Source organism: Solanum stenotomum, chromosome 6 (genome assembly GCF_019186545.1).
Source record: "Solanum stenotomum isolate F172 chromosome 6, ASM1918654v1, whole genome shotgun sequence".
Classification (NCBI taxonomy): Eukaryota; Viridiplantae; Streptophyta; class Magnoliopsida; order Solanales; family Solanaceae; genus Solanum; species Solanum stenotomum.
Genome location: NC_064287.1, coordinates 57018693 through 57044853, shown reverse-complemented (window position 1 = coordinate 57044853; position 26161 = coordinate 57018693). Strand labels below are relative to the sequence as shown.

The following is a 26161-nucleotide window of genomic DNA, read 5'->3' as shown; positions in this document are numbered from 1 at the left end:
ATATATTTATGTCACGATCCGAAAACTCGAGTCATGATATCACATACCATAACTCATTAGTAGGTAAGTTGATATATATCCCAGAACGACAAGTAACATGCATATTTGGTAGAAACAATAATCAACGAGAAATTTTTAAACACTAACACTAGATACACAACGAAAAAGAGAAGAACAATAATATATACAAAAGTCAGAAGTACAAGATCCAAACTCACGACCTAGTGGACATCAGTACAAAGTTACTATACTAGTACAAGTCTCAAAAGTGGACCAAAAGTATAGACTTGTCTCGAAAACAAAAGACTAGCCAAAAATTGTATACAAAAAGAGATAGGTTGAACTAGGACACCATCAGCTCACCCTCAATCTCCGAAAACTGCTGGCGCTAGGATCTACATCAAGGAAACAAATATAGAATGTAGTATGAGTACTGAAACAATAGATAGCCAGTAGACATCATAGATCGATTGAACTTGAAAAGTAAAGACAATATGAAAAGCGAGAAAGTAACAACAACTAGAGGTCATACTTTTCTTCTTGTTTCAAACAACAGTCCCTTACACCTTATTTTGATGATTGATAATTTAAATATAATATTTCTTTTGATTGTTACTTAATCATAATGTTTGTTTAATTACCTAATTTTTTCAGTAGAAAAGAATATGATAGTAGTGCACAATTGTTTGTCTAATTTTTTATTCTCCACTCACACTAGTGCTTTGACTCAACTTATGAGTTTGCCACAGCCCACAAGTGCAACAACGCGTTATTAAAAAAATATGGATATTATAAAGTAATATATTAACAAATCCCAAATATAAGTCTTCTCCCTTTCAACTACAAGTCTATAATCCATATATCTCAAAAACATTCCATTTAAAATAAAGAAAATTGCTACTACTACACTCAATTTTCTAGTAAAGATTTCGCAAAGAAATCGTCTGAAAGTCATATCACCAAAATATTCATGGGCTAACACATATGAAAAACTGAGAAAATCGCCTAATTCCTATAAATTGTCTCCTAAATGCCCAAAATGGACTCTAAAAGTTATGAGACTTTTGTAATGTTCCCCCAACTTCCTACAGAGGGTTTCGTAAAGGTTTCACAATTAAATCATCCGAAAGTCATATTACCAAAATATTCATGGGCTAGCACACGAAAAATAAGAAAATCCCTTAATTATTATAAATTTTCCCCTAAATTTCTAAAATATACTCTCAAAATTGTGAGACTGTACGTACTGGTCTCCCAACTCCCTATGGAGGGTTCTGTAAAGGTTTCTCCAAAAATTGTCCATAAGGCACATCACCAAAATATTCATGGGCTAAAACACACGAAAAATTGAGAAAATCACCCAATTTCTGTAAATTGGTCCCTAATTGCCCAAAAAGGACTATAGAAATTATGAGACTGATTGTACAGTTCCCCCAACTCCATACGGTGGGTTCCTTCAAGGTTTCACAAAGAAATCGTCTGAAAGTCGTATCATGAAAATATTCATAGACTAACACACATGAAAAACTGGAAAAAAAAATCTGTCTAAATTCCTATTAATTGGTGGCCCTAAATGCCCAAAATAGAATCTAAAAAATTGTCTAATTCCTATTTAATGTGTGTTTTTCCACACACAAAATGTCTTCTTCTTCTTTTTTTCAAGTTAAATGCATGTCTAAATATAATTTCAACTTTTACATTATTTTTTTTTTCAAATATCACAATTTTATATCCTAACACCTAATAAGATCTGTCTGTCATCCTAGCTGCTTCTTGAACATTATCACAAAGGGCTCATTTTGTAGGAGGGATAAAAAATAACTAATTTTGGAATTAATTTAGTTAGAGTATATCACGTGTTTGATCGGGATAAAATTTTGAAATTAGTTATCTTCAGATTAATGTAATGTTATTTTTATTTCACATCAAGAGTAGAATAACATTAATCATGAAATAGCTAATTCTAAAATAATTAATTCCGAAATAACTTATATCCAACCAAACAAGCCATTAAAGATCTCAACATCCTTTTTACATCTATTCTAAAGGACTAAATATCTTTTATAAAACATATTAATATAGTGATTAAATACAATAAAAACAAGATAAAGAATGAGTTATTATATTGTCAAGTCATCTTTATTATTATTTGTTATAAAAGGTAATTGTTTAATTTTCAAAATTATAAACCATATATTTTAAAGATGTTTGGTTGTAAATACCTTTAGGAGATTAGACAATATATTTTTATTGACAACGTATTTAACTCAATTTTTTTAAAAAATGAAAACTAAAAATAACATTATGTAGCATAAGTTAGTAGACTTTTCAAATGAAAAAAAAGTAACTAAACTTGGTCAAATTTTTCAGACTCAATTTAGGATAGAATATTATGCACTCCATTAGTCACAATCGTGGGTTCCCTTAACAAAGAAAAAGAAGGGGAAACGAAGAAAAAAAGCATAAAAGATCGACTTTTAGGGTGTATTCAGAGGAAAAATAACTGAAAATGTTTTTTTAAAAATGGGAAAAATGATTTCTAATTTTTCGTATCAAAGTCAAAGACTTTGACATTACACTAGGTAGGGTGATTATTTAAATCTGTTCTGGCTTTCGTGGATAGAGTTATCTGGTAGCTGTTGTTGGTGGGAGGTACGTACCATGTATTTCCTGACGAAAGGAGTATACGCCTTGTGGCATAAGCAAGTATGAGTCCACTACTATCTATGTAACTGATTATTATATTCATTAGTTTGACGTAAACACCTGATGTGAATAAGTTTCGGTCCCTCTCGTGGAATGACACTTGCTATAAAAAGAACTTATTTGGAGGCCAAGTTTATATAGTTTTTGTGAGGAAGAGGAGGAAATTAAGCATGCCTATCAACAAAGGCACAACATGTGTTTTGTTAGTGATGATTTTCTTTGTGTTGTCCATGAATTCTTGGTGTGAATATGGTGAAGCGGCAAGAATATTCTTAGACTTCTCTACAAGTACTCAAGGTGTTATATCTCTTCCTTTTTTATCATTACTCTTGATCTCTCTTCGTATGAAACTAAACTTCAAATTCTGAATCTGAAACTAAACTTCAAATTCTGAATCTGTCTGTGATCTCGAACCAAAATTTCTTCATATGAGTACTAAAGTATAGTATGTATATGTGTTTTTCTATACCTTTTTGATGTGTTGAAATTATAATGGCAGCGACACAAAGGATGGACTACGTGGGCAGCAGCCACCGCCGGAGCACCAGGGCATCTCCCCGTGGGGGCTATCCTTCCCCGGCAGCAAATGTGAATGACCATGTACATCACTAGTGATGAATCTCTATTTTGTTGTGGACTTAATTCTCATTTGATTATATAATGAGACTTTGTTTGATTGTATTTGTGTTTATGCTATTTCTACTATTTCTATATAAAGCAACGAAAGTAAACTTTAACTAGGCCTGTCTTTCCCATGATCAGAGATCTCAAGTTCAAATTCTGATAATAGAAAATTCTTTGAGTGAAAACTCCCTCTGTCTTATTATATGGATAACTATAGAGGGAAACGTATACTAACAACATGAACAGAGTAAATAAAAGGATGTAGTACTTCATACTTTTCTCGAGTTAACATAATTATATTCAACTTTCAATAACACAAAGCAATTTTTTTGGTTCATTGACTTTTGATCACCAAGAAACTCAAAAAGTCACTTGAAGGAGTGCAAAAGTCCTTTTAACTCATGGTTGTTTGGCAAAACAAATAAAAATTAGAGGAATCCAAGTTTCACCATCTTAGATGATGGTACCACTGGGAATTACTGCATCCTCGATAACAGTAACAATTTCGCTCTTAATAAAGTATCCGTCTGACTCCCTTGCTGCTTCTTGAATATTGTCGATGTTAATAATCTGACGATACAAAAATTTCATGTTAGAGATTGGATCTCACAGCTCATGTATATTGTCGAAAATAAGAAGGAAAAATTCGTGTGATGATAAGAGAAGTCAGCACACTTACGACTATATGTTGCCTAGAAGTTAGAACACTAGGTACATATATTGAGTGAATGAGATTTTCATCAAACATAATAAAAGTTGAGGGGTAATAAGATATTGATTAGGTAGCCAACCTTCACATTGTCCCCTATACGAGCATTCTTGTCGATAATAACTCTTTTTGTGTGTCAATTCTTGCCGATGCCAATTGGAACACTACCCTTTGCATACAGAAGCATTTTGTCATCATTCGTCTGGATGTGAATGCATTAATTCCAACATAAAGGTATGAATGCATTAATTCCAACAGAATGATCATACAAGCTTCAGGGAAATTTAAGACAATAATATTAGTGCTATGACCATAGCACAATAATAAACTATCGTAATTAAGTACAGAAAACTATTAGTTGACGTTACCTAATATATGATGCTGACTTTTCTGTAATGCCCAAATTGGCATGGTAGAAAGCTTCAATTGTACCAATATCCTCCCAGTAGTAATCAAATTAATAAGCTTGCAACTGAACTTAGACTAGTAAGACCTCTACTAGTAATAATACTAAGCAAAAATCATATTCAGTACAAAAAAGTTTAAACTAGAAGCTAGCCACAGTAAGGCCTATAATCTATGTTGCTCAGACACTTCAAAAATGACCATGAATGCATGTCAGATACTCCAAAAGTAATACATTATGGAGAATGTGACACATATGGCAACAATTTTGGATAGTTGAAGCAACATAGCTTATAACTACTATAGTACTATGGGAAGTAAAGTTTAGTACAATTCTTAGGAGAAAAAAAAGTAAATTTCTTCTAGTTTTTGTGATTAAAATTGTAAATGTTAATGATTGAAGAATCTACATACTCGCATCAAAACAAAAGTTTCACCGAAATAACTTCACAACCAAAGTCTTGTTCTCTTTAGCTATGTCGTCGTCCAAGCCTAAAATAGTAGTATTCACCTGAAAATGCACCAAACACAAATTAAATTCTTTGGGAATGAGTTATCTGTACCATCTATTTGGGTATGTATCTTTGTTCGTATATATATATATATATGCAATGTGTATTTGTTAAGAAGTATGCAAAAGGACTATAACATGTTACCTGAGTTGCTTTCAACTGCTTCTATTTTGGTTCTCCGCAAATTCAATCATACATACTTCTTCATCAATCTTTGGTAGACCAAATGAAGAAAGATATTTTATTAAATTCGCGGAAAAACCAATTGAAAAGCAGTTAAAAACAATGCAGGTAACGTGCTATATATATGTATATATATACACTTTCCATCCATTGAAAGTGTAGCAATGATAATATCAGCCTCGGCTTCTTTATGGGTTAGAATGAACTTTTCATAATCCATTCGGTACAAATGAGGCCTTGAGCTATACTAAGGCAACAATACTCAAAGAGCTTATATTTATTTATATTCGTTAGTTATTTTTCAAGTTTACAAAAGCATAGTTATTTGTTGCAAAACACTATCTTGGATTTTGTTATCAAAAATTTATTGACAAACATAAATTGCTACTAAAATATTAGCTAAATCTCTGAAATATTAGGCCAAGTTCTTGACGAATTAAAGGTATAACTAAGTTCTGACTGTTGTTTGAAATGAAAATTAAAGGGAAAAAAATATGTATATACTGCTACTGAAGTGGGTTTATTGAAGATAATCTTAGAAAAAATATATTGTTGAATCTAGATAGAAGACTCTACAAATGATACTTATATTAAAGCTCACCTAATACACACATTTGTATAGCATAATATTCAGTATATAGCAATATTAAGTTGGGAGGATTGAATAGTCAGTGTATAATTTATGTATAATCAGTATATACTTCATGTATAATTAAACTATATTCAGCTTTTTGAATATATCATAATATATAGTCAATATATAGTTCATGTATAGGTAAGTTATATTCAACTTTTTGAGTATATCATAATGTATAGGTAGTATATATTTTCTATCACTTTTTACTATTTTTCATGCAAATAAAAATACAACTATGTTTGTTGTAAACTAATTTACTTTATCGTATAGATTCAAAACTATCCTTATATTCTTTCGTCGAAGAGTCGTCTGATATTAGATATTCGTGAAAAAAAAAACATAAAATGGATATTACATTAATGGGGTGGACTAAAATAGGACATCCCATAATATTTTTTTTTGGAAAAAGCTCAAATATGTCATCTAACTTTGAGAAAAAACTAATTTCGTTAAAAGTTTGGCTCAACTATGCCATTTTCGCTTGAAAAAAAGCTCATCTATGTCATTATTTGCTAACTGAAAACTTTCATCTAAGAGTCGTCTGATAATAAATATTCGTGAAAAAAAAAACATGAAATGAATATTACATTAATGGGGTGGACTAAAATAGGACTTCCCATAATATTTTTGTGGACACCCAATTTTGACCCTCCCCAACATAGATTGATCATTGAGCTTCTCCAATTTTAAAGGATTTAAGATAATTAGTTTTTATAAATTTCAAAAAAAAAAAAAAATAGTTTGTAGGTTATTTTAAATAAGTTTTGTCACTTTTTATAATTTTTAGATAATATATATGTTTTACATAATTATATATATAATTAGTATATTTTATGATTATTTGAAAATCGTCTCAAAAAGATTTTGTTTTAATTAAATATTTTGGTTAATTAGTTAAGTTATATAATAGTTTATATTTTAAATTATTTAGTTTATATTTGAGTTAAATTTTTTATTTCGTTAAGATTAGAAAGCTCGTTAGTTAATTATACTAATTCGTTCTACTTAATTTTTAGCCGATTTCACCAATTAATTTCGATTTGGTTAGATCTTAAACTTAAGAATGACCAAGTTTACAGCTCATTTGGTCATTCTAACATAATCATCTCTTGTCCCACTTTTTGGATCAACTTGTAAGAGAAATTTGGGCCCTTTTCTAATTTTTTCCAGCAGCCCATGAAATTTCCAGCAACCCTCTATCCAAATTCCAGCAGCCCAACATTCCCAACTAATGCATAAACCAGCCCACTTTTATTACTCCTGACCCGGCCCAAAATCCTAATCCTAATTAAACTTCAACAGCAACTCCAGAACGACAATAACATCTTCAGCTGCAGTACAACGCCAATCTCACAGCGTCAAAGAAAAACGGCAACAAATTGGTACGATAGCAGCAGCCCAGCGCGACAAACAGCTTTCACTTTTGTCCTTGCATCGTGAGATCAATACACGTAGCATCTCAAGGACGAGGGAATTGATCGAGTTCGTTCGTCTCCCCCTTTCCTCTTCCGGCATGGAGTTAAAGCTTCAGGAAAAGATGTCTCTCCTCAATGGTGAAATTTTTTTCGAATTTTGAAATCAAAATGGGCCCTTGAATTCGAATTCTATCCTTCCCCCCAAAGGATTGGAACCCTAGAACCCCTCTATAAAGACTACCCTCTTTTTTCATTGAGAGTGGGGACAGATTGTTTTTAGTTGAAAAATTTGGAGTCAGGAAAAGGGTGGTTTCATTTTCTTTGAAAATTTGGTTTTAGCTGGTTCTCTTCTTTTAATTCGAAGAAGCGAGAAGTCTTCCTGTTCAAAAGTTAGATCGAAGTTCTTGGTCGGTGGTGCGAGTTTCACAAAACTATTCAGTTTGTTTGAGTGTTTTTTAAAAATCAACATTCCAGAGTGATGAAGTTCAATTTGAAACTACATTTTCTATTTCAATCACAGTGTCAAAAACACATCTATTACTTAAAAAAAGTATTACAACTTGAGAAATCTGTCCATACTTCATATTAAATATGAACAATTAATTTATTGTGTAGTTATCTATTTCTTTGGAATTAAAAGAGACTGTAGTCTAGTCAAAATCCTCTAGAGGTCATCTAGCACATCCTTGAACTTATGTCAAAAGTTTATTAATTTTTGTCTTATTTTCCTGGTTCACTTCGCACATCAAGGTGCGATAAAGTTTTTAAGATCTTTATGTGTTTACTCATAACAAATTTGAATTTTATTTTCAAGATATGGTAGTACAGATCTTTAAGGAATTCTTTTACTCTACTTTCAACAATTTTAGTAGAGAAAACTTGCATGAATACTCAATTAACGTGTGTTATTTAATCTGTACTAACAAATACTTATAACAATAATTTTGCAGAAACATAAACAACAAAGTTTAAAAGATATACTTAAAAACAATAATTAATAAAATAAGCATAAATTAATGACTGTAAAATAAAATTATCAGGATCTGTAACAATTGAATGAAACAGAAAGGAAAAAATCGAGCCCACTAAATGCATAGTGTACCCTTAAGAAAATTATTCCCCTCTAGTACCCGAGGTTTAAAGGAATAGATCCTCTCAGGATAGGACAATTCTATTCACCAGTATATTAATACAAAAAACAATGGTGAAGTGAGTCACTCAACAAGAGCAAAATACACGAATATTTAATTGTGCAAAAGAAGAAGAAGAAGTAGTTCAGAATTTTCGTTGTTTTGAAATGAGAGGAAATCCCTTTATTTATAAACAACAAAGGATTGTGTGAACAAATATTTATTGTGCCTTATCAGAAAGGTCACAACCTTTCATAAAAGCCACAACCTTTCATAAAAGTCGCAGCTCTTCATAAAAGTCACAACTCTTCAAAAAAGTCACACCTCTTCAAAAAAGTCGCAACTTTTCATAAAAATCACAACTTTTCATGAAAGGGGAATGCTAGTTTTGGAAATAAATAAATTAAAAGGGAATCCTAGATTCTGATGGCGCCACGTAGGCGGGCCTAAGGTTTTCTTTATATATATATATATATATATATATATATGACTTTTTATTAATTATGAAATTGATTAACGATATTATTAGTTCACTCTGACAATGGAATATATCAACGTATATGTAAAAGAAAGGCAAAATGGTCTGGTGGACACTTGTATGAGTTTGTATTATAAATCCTTCTACTTACCTGTTTGTCAATTGAACCCTTAAACTCAACAAAACACAATTTAACAAACCCCTCTGACTATTGACCAGGCTTATGTGGCGGTAGATATCTGAGTTGGCAAAAATGTGTAACTACGCGCCTATTAAGGCGAGTGAGGAGCTTTTTACTTGAAAAATATAAAAAATTATAAAAGATATAATTTTTTAAAACCATTAATTAAAAAACCTTCTTCTTTACCCATAACACCTCCTTTCAACCATATCCATCCCTACCCAACCCCTTTTACTTTCTTTTCCAGAAGCTATTTTCATCTATTTAGATGATCTTGGACACCTCCTTGAGTCCACTAATCACCGACGGAGGGAGAGAGCGGCGCTGGTGGTGCTCGTCGGACACCACTAATATGCAGTGGAGGGAGAGTGAGAGAGGTGTGGCTGGTCAGTGGAGAGGAGGACAAAGTGAGTGAGGGTGCGAGGATCTAATCATGGCGGCGAAAATGGTGATGATGTGCGGCGAAGATGAAGGCGAAAATGGTGATGGTGTTCGGCTAGATCTGATGTGGTGGCTTAGGTTGTCGGTTTTGTGGAGGTTGGAGAAGGAAAGGAAAATGGTGATGATGAAGGCGGAGATGAAGGCGGAAGGAATATGAGTCCCTTTGACGGCAAAAATGGCAACGACGGTGACGGCGACGGCTTGGTTCACGTGAACAAGCGGGAATGGAAGAAATTGTAATGGCTTTTACTTTAAAGAATATAATTAAATTTCTATTATTTTACCTTTAATTAAACAATTTTGATTAATAATTTTAAAAATAATTATGACAAGACATTAATATATCTGATGTGGATATGACATGTCATTTATGTAAAGGAGAGTGAGCTACACACATGGTTGGAGGGATTTAAAATGCTCATTTTGATTGAGTTTAAGAGTTCAGTTGACAAATGATTAAGTAGAAGGGTTCACAATACAAACGCATACAACTATAAGGGTCCACTAGATCATTTGGCCTAAAAGAAATAATCAAAACCGCGTAGCTTTTATTTTCCTCAAACAAACAAAAATCAAACTTTGCATATGTAGTAGGGACTTCAAAATTCAGAAAGTCTAGGCTACACTAAAGTTAGTAGGGTCCAATTTTAAAAAATAAAAAATTAACAAAATGACTATAAAGAAAATTGTAAAAATGATCTATTATGATTATTTACAAATTAAATAGGAAAAAAATGATTTTTTTTTTAAAAAAAAATATGTGAAAAAATGAAGAATATTTTATAAAAAGTGCATAAAACTAAAAATAAACTTATAAAAGAAAACAAAAATACCAATTCATCTTGAGAAAATGAGATCTCTTGTGTATTTACAATTCTAATAGGAAAAAAAGGACATAATATACATAATTGACTCGACTTCATTTCACATTTATGTCCACCAATTTTAGGTGTGCACAAGTAGACACTTTAACTTGTATAAAATAGAACAAGTAAATACACGAGTCCTATGTGACATAATACATATAGAACACAACGTAGGATGAAAATTGCCACGTAGGATGTCACATAGGACACATGTGTTTATTTGTACAACTCTATACAAGTTTAAGTGTCTACTTGTGCGCATCCAAATTTGGAGGACATAAATATGAGCTGAAACCAAGTTAAAGAACATATTTATGTATTATGTCAATACAATCTTTTCAGATATCGTATAAAAATAAACATTTTTTTCAACCAATGACATTAATTGGTAATAGTTATGTGATGTGAGTCATGTGACCATAATTAGCATTTATATATTATGACAAACACATCTAGCTACTTACATACATTAAAACACAATTTATTTATAATATCAAGAAATGAACAAGGTTTCTAGTCCTTCTACTTTCTATTTTGTTCTTATAAATTTTCTTATTATATCATGGTGTTTACAAAGTGAAGCCAGGATGTTCTTGGACATGGAGAACTTGTCTTCAATTAAATACAAGGTGTTATACGAGGTCGCAGTAATCGAGAAACTCCGATTATAATCAAACCTTCGCCAACAGCAAATACTCGTCATCATGTGTATGTATCTAATTATTAATTAAGAGACACTTATTCATCATTTTTTAAAATTAATTTTTTCATTGCTGTTTTATTAAAAATTTATCTAACAAATCTATATTTTTAATGTTCACGCAGTGACTATAGTCCACCACCGTTGATAAGTTAATCGAGAAACTCCGATTAAAATCAACCCTTCGCCAACAACAAATACACGTGAAGAATCAATTGAACGAAATGTTGAAGACGATCGGCTATTTTACTATGATTGGGCCAGGTGGCACGCGACCGCTATAGACTATTGAGTAATTTTAATGTGTATTTCTATTTTTAATTAATTGGAGATTTCTGTTAAGGAATCGAAGAAATTATGCTAGAAAGAAAATTAAAGTGAGAATAAATGATAATTCTTTGTATTATGTATTGATTCAAATATAAAATCATATCACTATTTATAAGCAATTAAAATGAATAAAGTAAGAAGTATATGTTATTTTTCTTTAAGATGCTAAAATAAAAGGAAATTAAATATTTTACGATGAATATAAATTCTAAACTAGAAAAAGAAGAAGTAAATACTCCATATATGATTGAATAAACGAGAAATTAGAATATGATATAAATTTCTTAAAAATATAACATATCAAAGCAAAACCATTCAATTTATCTTGTAGTGGTCATAATTTTCTTCCTTATTCAAACAAACAGTCCCTTAAAATAATATTATTGTCTTTGCGCCGATAATATTTAATTTATGTATATCGACTATCGTTGTCTTTTTTGACCACACACATTTTTCATTAAAAAACATAAGTGGTTTGACTAAATATTATATATGAATTTGGTAAAGTCCAACAACGCGTAATGAAAATGGCCAAATGGGTACTTTAAGAGGTATGTATATAAATTACAACTCCAAAATATCAAATCACAAATACACCAAATTTCTCAATTTAACATAAACATTAATTGTGTGTGGCATACAAGGTCTAAGGAAAAAAAAATGAAGAAAATTTGTACTAGTATATTTAATTGTCTTGTAATATTTCTTATTTTATCATTGTTTACGCAAAGCGAATCGAGGATATTAAACTTGTCCGATTTCGTAGAGACGAGTCAGGTGCGAGGTCGTAGCATCAGGCAGACGCTCAAACCCAATCCTTCTCCAATGGCAAATGCTCATAATCATCAGTACGTATAGACATTTTTTTGAATATCTAAATTTTAGTTTTAAAATGTTGCGTTGATCTAATTCATTTAACTAGTTTTAAATATTAGTTAAATTTAACGATCAAGAAGTGAAAAGTAATAAATAAATTAAAACGAAGGAAGTACTTTTTTTAATGAAAATTTCTAACATTAAATTATTATTTTTGTGTTTAATGCAGAATTAGAAGTCCACCTCCCATGATCATGAAATAAGGAAGAAGGCTGATCCTGAATTTGATGATTTTGTAGTTTTGTTCCTTTTTTTTTTTCGGACTGTACTGTTTCTAAATGATTTTTAATGATAATAATTAATGAATATAATTCTGTCCTTTTTTTTTTCTTTAATATTATAGCAATTTTAAAAAAATATATATACATGAAGGTAACATATTCACCTCTACAAGATCTGTATTTCCTAAATTATGTATACATATATAACAAAGCAGATCAACACTTTTTTTTTCATTAATATCCGTTATATAAGAATACATCAATTAGAAAACATACATACACATAAAATAATCACAATATAACTGAACACAATATTATAAGTTCTCATCGCACCAACAAGGTACACCATCAGTTTCGAGTCCAATGCATCATAATGATAATATGATGAATTTGAGTCTGTTGAATTATGGCCTAACATGTTAATTCCTTCATATGAATAAGACGTTAGGTTCAAATCTCAATATGCGTGTATGATATAATAATGATTGAGCAAATCAATCAACTTTTAATAATAATATAATAGGTGACCATCAAAGAATGTGGTGTAGCGAATGAGGTTGTTCCTTCCTTAACTAAAGATTTCGGGTTCAAGTCCTAAATATGATAAAATCCTTGATAGAAAGTATTTCCCCAAATGAGACCCTACGCGACGCGAATCTGAAATGATAGGTGCATTGGGCCTTTTTTTTTCTCCATTCACACATAGAGGTTTGACTAAAACCTTAAGTTTTCCACAAGTACAACAACGCGTTATTGAAATATAGATATTTTAGAATAATACTTTATATATTAATAATAATTCCCAAGTGTGAGTCTTCTTCCTTTCAACTACAAGTCTACAATCCATATATCTCAAAAAGACTCAATTTTAAAATGAAGAAAATTGCTACTACTTCATCCAATTTCCTAGTAATATTTCTTATTTTATCATTATGTATGCCAAGCGAATCGAGAAACTTAAACTTAAACTTGTACTTGTCCTCAACTGTCAATTTCGAAGGTCGCAGAAATAGAGAAATCCCGAATAAACTATATCCTTCACCTATACCAAATCCTGGTTATCGACAGTACGTATTTTGTTACTATAATTATTTTTTCGTACTTATATTGTTTTAATGAAAAAAGGTTTCTAATAGTAAATTAATTTTCTTGACGGCATACAGGGTTAGTCCGACACCGTCGCCCATGATAGAATAAGGAAAAAGCTAGAAGAATCAAAACCGGGAAACATTTTTGAAGGTGCGGTATTGAATCAGAGTCTTTAGTTAGGATTTTGAATTTATGAATTCTCGTATCTTAAGAATGTGAGCTTATTGAATTCTTAAGAAATTATTTATATATAAAATATAAAGATTGAACAAAATTTTATGGTTTCTATGAAACTCAATTTCTTATATTGAATGATATAAGTATACATTTTTATATGTACTTGGTACTTTTTATGTAATTTTAGAGACGGGTGAACATAACCATTTGTAATTTGAATAGGGGGGGATTTTTATAAAGATCTTTTTTTTGTGTTATTTTTATATTAGTGAAATTGACCATAAAAACATATTTAAATTTATTATATTATATCTCTTTTATGAAAATGAAATAATTTTTAAACAATATATATTTGAGTTAATTCATAAATATGAATTATTTTTAAAAAATATATCACGATATACGTAGTGTATGTGCATTTTTGCTGCGATATATATATGTCACGATCCGAAAATTCAAGTCATGATATCATATACCATAACTCATTAGTAGGTAAGTTGATATATATCCCAGAACGACAAGTAACATGTATATTTGGTAGAAACAATAATCAACGAGAAATTTTTAAACACTAACACTAGATACACAGCGAAAAAGAGAAGAACAATAATATATACAAAAGTCAGAAGTACAAGATCCAAACTCACGACCTAGTGGACATCAATACAAAGCTACTATACTAGTACAAGTCTCAAAAGTGGAACAAAAGTATAGACTTGTCTCAAAAACAAAAGACTAGCCAAAAATTATATACAAAAAGAGATAGGTTGAACTAGGACGTCATCAGCTCACCCTCAATCTCCGAAAACTGCCGGCGCTAGGATCTGCATCAAGAAAACAAATATAGAATGCAGTATGAGTACTGAAACAATAGATTGCCAGTAGACATCATAGATCGATTGAACTTGAAAAGTAAAGACAATATGAAAAGCAAGAAAGTAACAACAACTAGAGGTCATACTTTTCTTCTTGTTTCAAACAACAGTCCCTTACACCTTATTTTGATGATTGATAATTTAAATATAATGCTTCTTTTGATTGTTACTTAATCATATGTTTGTTTAATTACCTAATTTTTTCAGTAGAAAAGAATATGATAGTAGTGCACAATTGTTTGCCTAATTTTTTAATTCTCCACTCACACTAGTGGTTTGACTCAAAAGTCAAAACTTATGAGTTTGCCACATCCCACAAGTGCAACAACGCGTTATTAAAAAAATATGGATATTATAACGTAATATATTAACAAATCCCAAATATAAGTCTTCTCCCTTTCAACTACAAGTCTATAATCCATATATCTCAAAAACATTCCATTTAAAATGAAGAAAATTGCTACTACTACACTCAATTTTCTAGTAATATTTCTTATTTTATCATTGTGTATTCGAAGCGAATCGAAGATCTTAAACTTGTCATCATCTGTCAATTTCGAAACAAATATGGATTTAATCAAAGGTCGCAGTAATAGACAGATCCCGGTTAATTTATATCCTTCACCTATACCAAATCCTGGTCATCGGCAGTACGAAATTTGTTATTATAATTATTTTTTCATACTTATTGTTTTAATATAATAGAAGATTTCTAATAGTAGATTAATTTTCTTGTTGATATACAGAGCCGTTGGTACGCCGCCACCGCAGCCCATGATAACGGAATAAGGATAAACCGGGGCAATTTTGCTAAAGGTGCGATATTGAACCAGAGTCTTTAGTTAGAATTTTGAATTTATGAATTTTCGATTGATAAGAATATGAACTCATTCAATTCTTAAGAAATTAATTATGTATAAAATATAAAGTTTGAGTAAACATTAATGATTTCTTTCGAACTCACTTGCTTTGTATTGATGATATAAATGTACATTTATTATATGTACTTAAAATTTCTATGTAATTTTAGAGTCGAGTTTATAATTTGAAATGAAAGAAAAATCTTATAAAGATCCTTTCTGTGTTATTTCTTTTGTATTTTTTATGTGTAAATTTAAATTGTTCTTATAAAAAATACATAAAGCTAGAAAGTAAAATGTCAAAAATACACATATTTTTTTTTAGTTTCACATTTAAATTATTTGAAAGTTTAGAAACATACAAAAACTGTCATTCATAAGTTTGAGAAATACACACAAGTAATATGTGATAGTGTGTGCATTATACTATTTTTTTTTAAAAAAAGTATGTGAAAAATAATTTCATCGTGGCAAAAAGTGATACCACATCACTAACACGTGTAACAATTTCAGCTGAAAATAGGACCCAAATTAAGTTAAGGTTTTGTAAAGGTTTTGCAAAGAAATCGTCCGAAAATCATATCACTAAAATATTCATGGGCTAACACATAGGAAAAACTGAGCAAATTGACTAATTCCTTTACATTGGCCCCAAAATGTCCAAAATGGACTCTAAAATTATGCGACTAGACGTAATGCTCCCCAAACTCCCTATAGAGGGTCCGTAAAGATTTCGCAAAGAAATCGTCCGAAAGTCATATCACCAAAATATTCATGGGCTAACACATATGAAAAACTGAGAAAATCGTCGAATTCCTATAAATTGTCTCCTAAATGCCCAAAATGGACTCTAAAAGTTATGAGACTTATGTAATGTTCCCCCAACTCCCTACAAAGGGTTTCGTAAAGGTTTCGCAATTAAATCATCCGAAAGTCATATTACCAAAATATTCATGGGCTAACACACGAAAAATAAAGAAAATCCCCTAATTATTATAAATTTTCCCCTAAATGTCTAAAATAGACTCTAAAAATTGTGAGACTGTACGTACTGGTCTCCCAACTCCCTATGGAGGGTTCTGTAAAGGTTTCTCCAAAAATTGTCCATAAGGCACATCACCAAAATACTCATGGGCTAACACACACGAAAAATTGAGAAAATCACCTAATTTTTGTAAATTGGTCCCTAATTGCCCAAAAAGGACTATAGAAATTATGAGACTGTTTGTACAGTTCCCCCAACTCCATACGGTGGGTTCCTTCAAGGTTTCACAAAGAAATCGTCTGAAAGTCGTATCATGAAAATATTCATAGACTACACACACGAAAAACTGAAAACAAAAAACTGTCTAAATTCCTATTAACTGGTGGCCCTAAATGCCCAAAATAGACTCTAATAAATTGTCTAATTCCTATTTTCTGTGTGTTTTTCCACTCACAAAATGTCTTCTTCTTCTTTTTTTCAAGTTAAATGCATGTCTAAATATAATTTCAACTTTTACATTATTTTTTTTTTCAAATATCACAATTTTATATCCTAACACCTAATAAGATCTGTCTGTCATCCTAGCTGCTTCTTGAACATTATCACAAAGGGCTCATTTTGTAGGAGGGATAAAAAATAACTAATTTTGGAATTAATTTAGTTAGAGTATATCACGTGTTTGATCGGGATAAAATTTTGAAATTAGTTATCTTCAGATTAATGTAATGTTATTTTTATTTCACATCAAGAGTAGAATAACATTAATCATGAAATAGCTAATTCTAAAATAATTAATTCCGAAATAACTTATATCCAACCAAACAAGCCATTAAAGATCTCAACATCCTTTTTACATCTATTCTAAAGGACTAAATATCTTTTATAAAACATATTAATATAGTGATTAAATACAATAAAAACAAGATAAAGAATGAGTTATTATATTGTCAAGTCATCTTTATTATTATTTGTTATAAAAGGTAATTGTTTAATTTTCAAAATTATAAACCATATATTTTAAAGATGTTTGGTTGTAAATACCTTTAGGAGATTAGACAATATATTTTTATTGACAACGTATTTAACTCAATTTTTTTAAAAAATGAAAACTAAAAATAACATTATGTAGCATAAGTTAGTAGACTTTTCAAATGAAAAAAAAGTAACTAAACTTGGTCAAATTTTTCAGACTCAATTTAGGATAGAATATTATGCACTCCATTAGTCACAATCGTGGGTTCCCTTAACAAAGAAAAAGAAGGGGAAACGAAGAAAAAAAGCATAAAAGATCGACTTTTAGGGTGTATTCAGAGGAAAAATAACTGAAAATGTTTTTTTAAAAATGGGAAAAATGATTTCTAATTTTTCGTATCAAAGTCAAAGACTTTGACATTACACTAGGTAGGGTGATTATTTAAATCTGTTCTGGCTTTCGTGGATAGAGTTATCTGGTAGCTGTTGTTGGTGGGAGGTACGTACCATGTATTTCCTGACGAAAGGAGTATACGCCTTGTGGCATAAGCAAGTATGAGTCCACTACTATCTATGTAACTGATTATTATATTCATTAGTTTGACGTAAACACCTGATGTGAATAAGTTTCGGTCCCTCTCGTGGAATGACACTTGCTATAAAAAGAACTTATTTGGAGGCCAAGTTTATATAGTTTTTGTGAGGAAGAGGAGGAAATTAAGCATGCCTATCAACAAAGGCACAACATGTGTTTTGTTAGTGATGATTTTCTTTGTGTTGTCCATGAATTCTTGGTGTGAATATGGTGAAGCGGCAAGAATATTCTTAGACTTCTCTACAAGTACTCAAGGTGTTATATCTCTTCCTTTTTTATCATTACTCTTGATCTCTCTTCGTATGAAACTAAACTTCAAATTCTGAATCTGTCTGTGATCTTGAATCAAAATTTCTTCATATGAGTACTAACGTATAGTATGTATATGTGTTTTTCTATACCTTTTTGATGTGTTGAAATTATAATGGCAGAGACACAAAGGATGGACTACGTGGGCAGCAGCCACCGCCGGAGCACCAGGGCATCGCCCCGTGGGGGCTATCCTTCCCCGGCAGCAAATGTAAATGACCATGTACATCACTAGTGATGAATCTCTATTTTGTTGTGGACTTAATTCTCATTTGATTATATGATGAGACTTTGTTTGATTGTATTTGTGTTTATGCTATTTCTGCTATTTCTATATAAAGCAACGAAAGTAAACTTTAACTAGGCCTGTCTTTCCCATGATCAGAGATCTCGAGTTCAAATTTTGATAATAGAAAAATCTTTGAGTGAAAACTCCCTCCATCTTATTATATGGATAACTATAGAGGGAAACGTATACTAACAACATGAACAGAGTAAATAAAAGGATGTAGTACTTCATACTTTTATCGAGTTAACATAATTATATTCAACTTTCAAGAACACAAAGCAATTATTTTGGTTCATTGACTTTTGATCACCAAGAAACTCAAAAAATCACTTGAAGGAGTGCAAAAGTCCTTTTAACTCATGGTTGTTTGGCAAAACAAATAAAAATTAGAGGAATCCAAGTTTCACCATCTTAGATGATGGTACCACTGGGAATTACTGCATCCTCGATAACAGTAACAATTTCGCTCTTAATAAAGTATCCGTCTGACTCCCTTGCTGCTTCTTGAATATTGTCGATGTTAATAATCTGACGATACAAAAATTTCATGTTAGAGACTCGATCTCACAGCTCATGTATATTGTCGAAAATAAGAAGGAAAAATTTGTGTGCTGACAAGAGAAGTCAGCACACTTACGACTATATGTTGCCTAGAAGTTAGAACACTAGGTACATATATTGAGTGAATGAGATTTTCATCAAACATAACAAAAGTTGAGGGGTAATAAGAAATTGATTAGGTAGCCAACCTTCACATTGTCCCCTATACGAGCATTCCTGTCGATAATAACTCTTTTTGTGTGACAATTCTTGCCGATGCCAATTGGAACACTACCCTTTGCATACAGAAGCATTTTGTCATCATTCGTCTGGATGTGAATGCATTAATTCCAACATAAAGATATGAATGCATTAATTCCAACAGAATGATTATACAAGCTTCAGGGAAATTTAAGACAATAATATTAGTGCTATGACCATAGCACAATAATAAACTATCGTAATTAAGTACAGAAAACTATTAGTTGACGTTACCTAATATCTAATGTTGACTTTTCTGTAATGCCCAAATTGGCATGGTAGAAAGCTTCAATTGTACCAATATCCTCCCAGTAGTCATCAAATAAATAAGCTTGCACCTGAACTTAGACTAGTAAGACCTCTACTAGTAATAATACTAAGCAAAAATCATATTCAGTACAAAAAAGTTTAAACTAGAAGCTAGCCACAGTTAGGCCTATAATCTATGTTGCTCAAACACTTCAAAAATGACCATGAATGCATGTCAGATACTCCAAAAGTAATACATTATGGAGAATGTGACACGTATGACAACAATTTTGGATAGTTGAAGCGACATAGCTTATAACTACTAATAGTACTATGGACAGTAAAGTTTCGTACAATTCTTAGGAGAAAAAAAAGTAAATTTCTTCTAGTTTTTGTGATTAGAATTGTAAATGTTAATGATTGAACAATCTACATACTCGCATCCCAACAGAAGTTTCACCGAAATAACTTCACAACCAAAGTCTTGTTCTCTTTAGCTATGTCGTCGTCCAGGTCTAAAATAGTAGTATTCACCTGAAAATGCACCAAACACAAATTAATTTTTTTGGGAACGAGTTATCTGTACCATCTATTTGGGTATGTATCTTTGTTCGTATATATATATATATATGTATTTGTTGAGAAGTATGCAAAAGGACTATAACATGATACCTGAGTTGCTTTCAACTGCTTCTATTTTGGTTCTCCGCAAATTCAATCAGACATACTTCTTCATCAATCTTTGGCAGAACAAATGAAGAAAGATCTTTTATTAAATTCGCGGAAAAACCAATTGAAAAGCAGTTAAAAACAATGCAGGTAACGTGCTATATATATGTATATATATACACTTTCCATTCATTGAAAGTGTAGCAACGATAATATCGGCCTCAGCTTCTTTATGGGTTAGAATGAACTTTTCATAATCCATTCGGTACAAATGAGGCCTTGAGCTATACTAAGGCAACAATACTCAAAGAGCTTATATTTATTTATATTCGTTAGTTATTTTTCAAGTTTACAAAAGCATAGTTATTTGTTGCAAAACACTATCTTGGATTTTGTTATCAAAAATTTATTGACAAACATAAATTGCTACTAAAATATTAGCTAAATCTCTGAAATATTAGGCCAAGTTCTTGACAAATTAAAGGTATAACTAAGTTCTGACTGTTGTTTGAAATGAAAATTAAAGGGAAAAAAATATGTATATACTGCTACTGAAGTGGGTTTATTGAAGATAATCTTAGAAAAAATATATAGTTGAATCTAGATAGAAGACTCTACAAATGATACTTATATTAAAGCTCACCTAATACACACATTTGTATAGCATAATATTCATTATATAGCAATATTAAGCTGGGAGGATTGAATAGTCAGTGTATAATTTATGTATAATCAGTATATACTTCATGTATAATTAAGCTATATTCAGCTTTTTGAATATATCATAATATATAGTCAATATATAGTTCATGTATAAGTAAGTTATATTTAACTTTTTGAGTGTATCATACTGTATGGGTAGTATATATTTTCTATCACTTTTTACTATTTTTCATGCAAATAAAAATACAGCTATGTTTGTTGTAAACTAATTTAGTTTATCGTATAGATTCAAAACTATCCTTATATTCTTTCGTCTAAGAGTTGTCTGATATTAAATATTCGTGAAAAAAAAACATAAAATGGATATTACATTAATGGGGTGGACTAAAATAGGACATCCCATAATATTTTTTTTTGGAAAAAGCTCAAATATGTCATCTAACTTTGAGAAAAAAACTCATATCGTTAAACGTTTGGCTCAACTATGCCATTTTCGCTTGAAAAAAAGCTCATCTATGTCATTATTTGCTAACTGAAAACAGTTCCGATCTTGCAAAATCATTTCTTACATGTGGTCAATTATGATTCGGTCACATCACTAATTAAATCATTTTTTAAAAGGATGGTTTTTAATATATTTGGCTTACATTTGAAATGTCTTTATTAATTTCTTATTATTCGTATCAAGTCAAAAACTTTGATATAAAATGGGACGGAAGGAGTAAAGAAAGTACAAGTCCATCATTGTCTATGTAACAACTGATTATTATATTCATTAGTTTGATATAAACACCTGATACGAATAAGTTTTGTGTCCCTCTTTTGGAATAAGACTTGCTATAAAAAGGTAATCAAGTTTATATAGTTTTTTGTGGGGAAAAGGAGGAAATTAAGCATGTCTATCTACAAAGGCACTACTACATGTGCTATATATGTTAGTTATGGTTTTCTTTGTGTTGTCCATGAATTAATTCTTGGTGTAAAGCAGCAAGAATATTATTAGACTTCTCTACAAGTCCTCAAGGTGTTACATCTCTTCCTTTTTATCATTACTCTTGAAACTAAACTTCAAATTCTGAATTCATACCAAAATTTCTTCACATGAGTATTAAAGTATATTATGTGTATGTGTTTTTGGCAGCGAATGTGAATGACCATGTGATAAATCTCTATTTTGTTGTGGACTTAAAATAGAGATTTCAAATATGAAGCAATGAAAGTAAACTTTAACTAGGCCTGGGATTAGAGATCTCAAGTTCAAATTCTGATAATAGAAAAATCCCTCTCTCCGTCTTATTATATGTATATGGATAACGATAGAAGGAAACGAATACTATACTAACACGAACGAACAGAGAAAATAAAATGGAGTAATTCATTTTTTTTTCGAGTTAACATCCTAATTATATTCAACTTTCAAGAACACAAAACAATTTTTTTGGTTCATTGACGATCACTCACTTGAAGGAGTGCAGAAGTCCTTTTAACTCATGGTTGTTTGGCAAAATAAATAAAAATTAAAGGAATCCAAGTTTCACCAACTTAGATGATAGTACCACTGGGAAGTACTGCATCCTTGATAATGGTAACAATTCCGCTCTTAATAAAGTATCCGTCTGACTCCCTTGCTACGTCTTGAATATTGTCAATATTGATGATCTGACGATACAAAAGTTCCATGTTAAAGACTTGATCTCACAGCTTGGTTTGAAAATTTTATGTGATGACAAGAGAAGTCAATAGGACACTATATATATATATGCTACCTAGAAGTTAGGTGAATGAGATTTTCATCAAACATAATAAAAGTTGAGTGGTAATATATAAGAATTATTGATCAGGTAACCAACCTTCACATTGTCCCCTATACGAGCATTCTTGTCGATAATAGCTCTCTTTATGTGACAGTTCTTGCCGATGCCAATTGGAACACTACCCTTTGCATACAGAAGGATTTTGTCATCATTCGTCTGGACCAAGAAAAGAAGCAAACTGAGTTTAACAACAAACCAAAAGAAGTATGAAGAAAATATCTTTCTTTTTTTTTTTTAATTTTCTACATGCTATCTATCTCGCGTATATACAAAGTAAGTCTATTAGTCATATAGTTTGTGAATTTTAACTATTACCTCATAATAATCTGCTCCCATCAAAAGAGTGTCTTCGATAATTGTTCCGGCTGAAATGCATGATCTGAGTCCAATCACAGAATGGTGAATTTTACAGTTCTGCACACAACAAAGTAACTCCATGAGAACCGTAATCTGAGAAGTATGTACTGGTTCACCAATTCTAAGAACATGAAAATTAGAAGACCTTGTTGGTGAGAAACAGTTACGTAATTAATTACCTTTATGACACACCCTTCACCAATGACACTATATGTTATATCAGCATCAAGCATCTTTGAAGGAGGCAAATATCGAGGTTGGGTGTAGATTGGAGCTGAACGGTCATAGAAGCTTCAGAGAATATTGAAGATAACAATATTAGTGCTTACGACCAGAGTAGAACAATAGACAATCGTAACTAAGTGGAGAGAAGTATTAGCTGACGTTACCTAAAATCTGGCACTGGCTTTTTTGTAATGCCCAAATTAGCATTGTAGAAAGCTTCAATGGTACCAATATCCTCCCAGTAGTCATCAAATAAATAAGCTTGCACCTGAACTTAGACTATTAAGACCTCTACAAGTAAAACTAAGCAAAAATCATATTTAGAAAAAAGTTTAAACTAGAAGCTAGTCACAATGAGGCCTATAACTTATGCTGCTCAGACTCTTTAAAAATATCGATGGATGCATGCCAGATACTTCTAAAATAGTACATTTTGGAGAGTCCGACACTGGTATAGCAACAATTATAACTACTAGAGTAATGTCGAAGTAAAGTTTCATACAATTCTCATGAGAGAAAAAGTAAATTTCTAATAGTTTTTTGTGATTTTAAAACTATAAATGGTAATGAATAAAGAATTTACATACTCGCATTCCAATGGAAGTTGCACCAGGAATAACTTCACTACCAAAGTCATTAGCTGCAGGAAAGCTTTGCCGAAGTAGGTTTAACATCACATCTTTGCTAATGACATATATACCCATACTTGCAATATAAGGGTTCTCTTTAGCTCTTTCGTCATCAAGGCCTAAAATAGTAGTATCCACCTGAAATGCACCAAACACAAATTATATTCTTCCAAGAAACGAAATATGTGTCTTTGTTCATATATGCAATGAGTATTTGTTGAGAAATATGCAAAAGCACTATTATAGCATGTACCTGCATTTCTTTCAACTGCTCACCGTTGGGTTTTTCCGCGAATTCAATGATGCGTCCTTCTTCATCAATCTTCATTAGACCAAATGAAGAGGCACGCTTTTCATCCATCGGAAGTGCAGCAACGGTAATATCAGCATTTGCTTCTCTATGGGCTAGAATAAACTTTTCATAATCCATTCTGTACAAATGATCTCCCGCAAGTATTAGGAATTCCAAAACATTATGCTCCTCAAACAACCATAAATACTGCCTGACCGCATCAGCAGTGCCCTGAGAGACAAGTAATTTCATCTTACGCTAGTTTGCAAAAAAAACTAGTTAACCAGCTATACTAAAATGCATGTCACAAGTAAATCAGAGGAGTCGAGCACAAACAGTAACGTTAAAGTGGCTTCAAACATGCTATATACTTGTCGGATTGATATCTATCTCTAGGTTATAATATTTTAAAAAAGGACAGTCTGATGCACAAAGCATCCCGCTTTAGCAGGGTCCAGGACAGGCCGCACTCCAAAGGGTATGTGAGGTAGACAACCTACCCCAATTCAAGCATTAGTGGCTACTTACACAGCTCAAAGCCAGAGACAACTTTGTCGTTACTCCAAGGCTCATTTTCAAATCAAATAACTACAAATTTAATGTTGTTAAAAAGTGTACATTAGGAAGAAGGTTAGGTACCTGAAACCAATCAGGGTTTTCTGGACTTTGCTGAGCAGCGAGAACTTCCACAAAACCTTCATTTTTGTAACTACCCATGTTACTTGCATAAGCTCGTGAAAGATGGCGATTTAAAGATGCAGAGTTGAATTGTGTGAGAACATAGATCTTGGATATGGTACTGTTAATACAATTGCTCACAGGAATATCAATCAGACGATAATTTGCTCCAAGCGGAACAGCCGGCTTTGCTCTCTTTTTGGTTAGAGGATACAGACGCGTCCCAGCTCCACCTCCAAGAATAATACCCAAAACACTCTGCAACAAATTGCATTAACAATATATTTAGTTAGTTACTCTATTCAGTAAAGCATGATTAACCAGAAAACTTTCGTTAAGAAACAATTCTGTGTTATATTAAACAAAATCAAGTTATATAATTATACATTTATCAATATGTACGTGAGGGTCTATATCAAGATCTGGAATCATGAACAGAGCAATTAAACAACTTCAAACTGAAGCAAACAAACACCATATATATCGATTGGACCACCAGAATCAAACGTCCCCTCAATTTAACAATTAATCAGTTCAAAAAAATACTCTTTCCGTCCCTGATCCATATTCCTTTTTAGTATGTCTTCAAAAGGAATGTCACCTATGATTAGAAAAAAGTTATTTTTAAATTCTCCGTTAACCTGCATCAAATGATTTATACTCATACAAATGTGCCAAGACCACAAATTTCAAAACTTTTTCTTTCTTAAATATTATGCCTAACAAACATTGTCACATAAATTGAGACGGAGAAATTGCAATATTTACCTTTTCACTGACAACAGACATGTATACAAAAAGAAAAGTTTACACAACCCATACACTTTTATATGCTAATTTGTATAATTAAAATTTTCAAAATATATTGAATGCCGATTCAATTTAAATATATAATTTGCAAAACTAGTGAGAAACATGGAGAAGAAAAGAGGTTAATTTTGCACTAACTCGGCTAGCTTCTGGATCAAGACATGTTTGTGAATTTGACGAGTCAGAAACAGCTTTAGGCGACACGATAATTGCAGCCCTGCTATGATAGGCGTTCTTACTAGAAATGAATCGTCTAGAACGCAATGATTTAGATGAGATCAATTTGCCGCCGGATAAATGTGATGATGCAAAAGAGAGACTTTGAAAGGACATTGCACTATCAACATTATCGATTATAGAATGCTGAAAAGGTTTCAATGTTCCTATAGATACCGACATTGTTACACCA

At 31.5% G+C, this 26161-nt stretch overlaps 1 protein-coding gene and 3 long non-coding RNA genes across 6 annotated transcripts in view; 3 read left to right on the top strand and 1 right to left on the bottom strand.

The window, feature by feature from the left end:
• Positions 1 to 18633, top strand: part of LOC125867179 (uncharacterized) — a 23433-nt gene extending 4800 nt beyond the window's left edge. Inside the window, exons 3-4 of the long non-coding RNA XR_007446623.1 lie at positions 15302 to 15371; positions 18399 to 18633. This is a non-coding gene — a long non-coding RNA (uncharacterized LOC125867179). The remainder of the gene's footprint in view (positions 1 to 15301; positions 15372 to 18398) is intronic.
• LOC125867178 (uncharacterized) lies at positions 2663 to 3408 on the top strand. The gene is made up of 2 exons (XR_007446621.1): positions 2663 to 3003; positions 3206 to 3408. It is a non-coding gene; the product is annotated as an uncharacterized LOC125867178 (long non-coding RNA).
• On the bottom strand, positions 3727 to 26161 carry LOC125867175 (glucose-1-phosphate adenylyltransferase small subunit, chloroplastic/amyloplastic-like). 3 transcript variants are annotated; one of them, XM_049547608.1, is made up of 9 exons: positions 25891 to 26161; positions 24904 to 25200; positions 24226 to 24495; positions 23931 to 24110; positions 23508 to 23611; positions 23298 to 23409; positions 23077 to 23175; positions 22798 to 22917; positions 3727 to 3900 (listed from the first exon to the last, which is right to left on the bottom strand). In XM_049547608.1, exons 1-9 carry the CDS (start codon positions 26149 to 26151, stop codon positions 3784 to 3786), a joined length of 1560 nt encoding a protein of 519 aa, XP_049403565.1. In that variant the 5' UTR covers positions 26152 to 26161; the 3' UTR covers positions 3727 to 3783. The 3 variants fall into 3 exon arrangements, with proteins under 3 accessions (XP_049403565.1, XP_049403564.1, XP_049403563.1); XM_049547607.1 differs by lacking the exon at positions 3727 to 3900 and adding an exon at positions 18920 to 19093; XM_049547606.1 differs by lacking the exon at positions 3727 to 3900 and adding an exon at positions 22350 to 22606.
• Positions 13369 to 13777, top strand: LOC125867180 (uncharacterized). The gene is made up of 2 exons (XR_007446624.1): positions 13369 to 13481; positions 13578 to 13777. It is a non-coding gene; the product is annotated as an uncharacterized LOC125867180 (long non-coding RNA).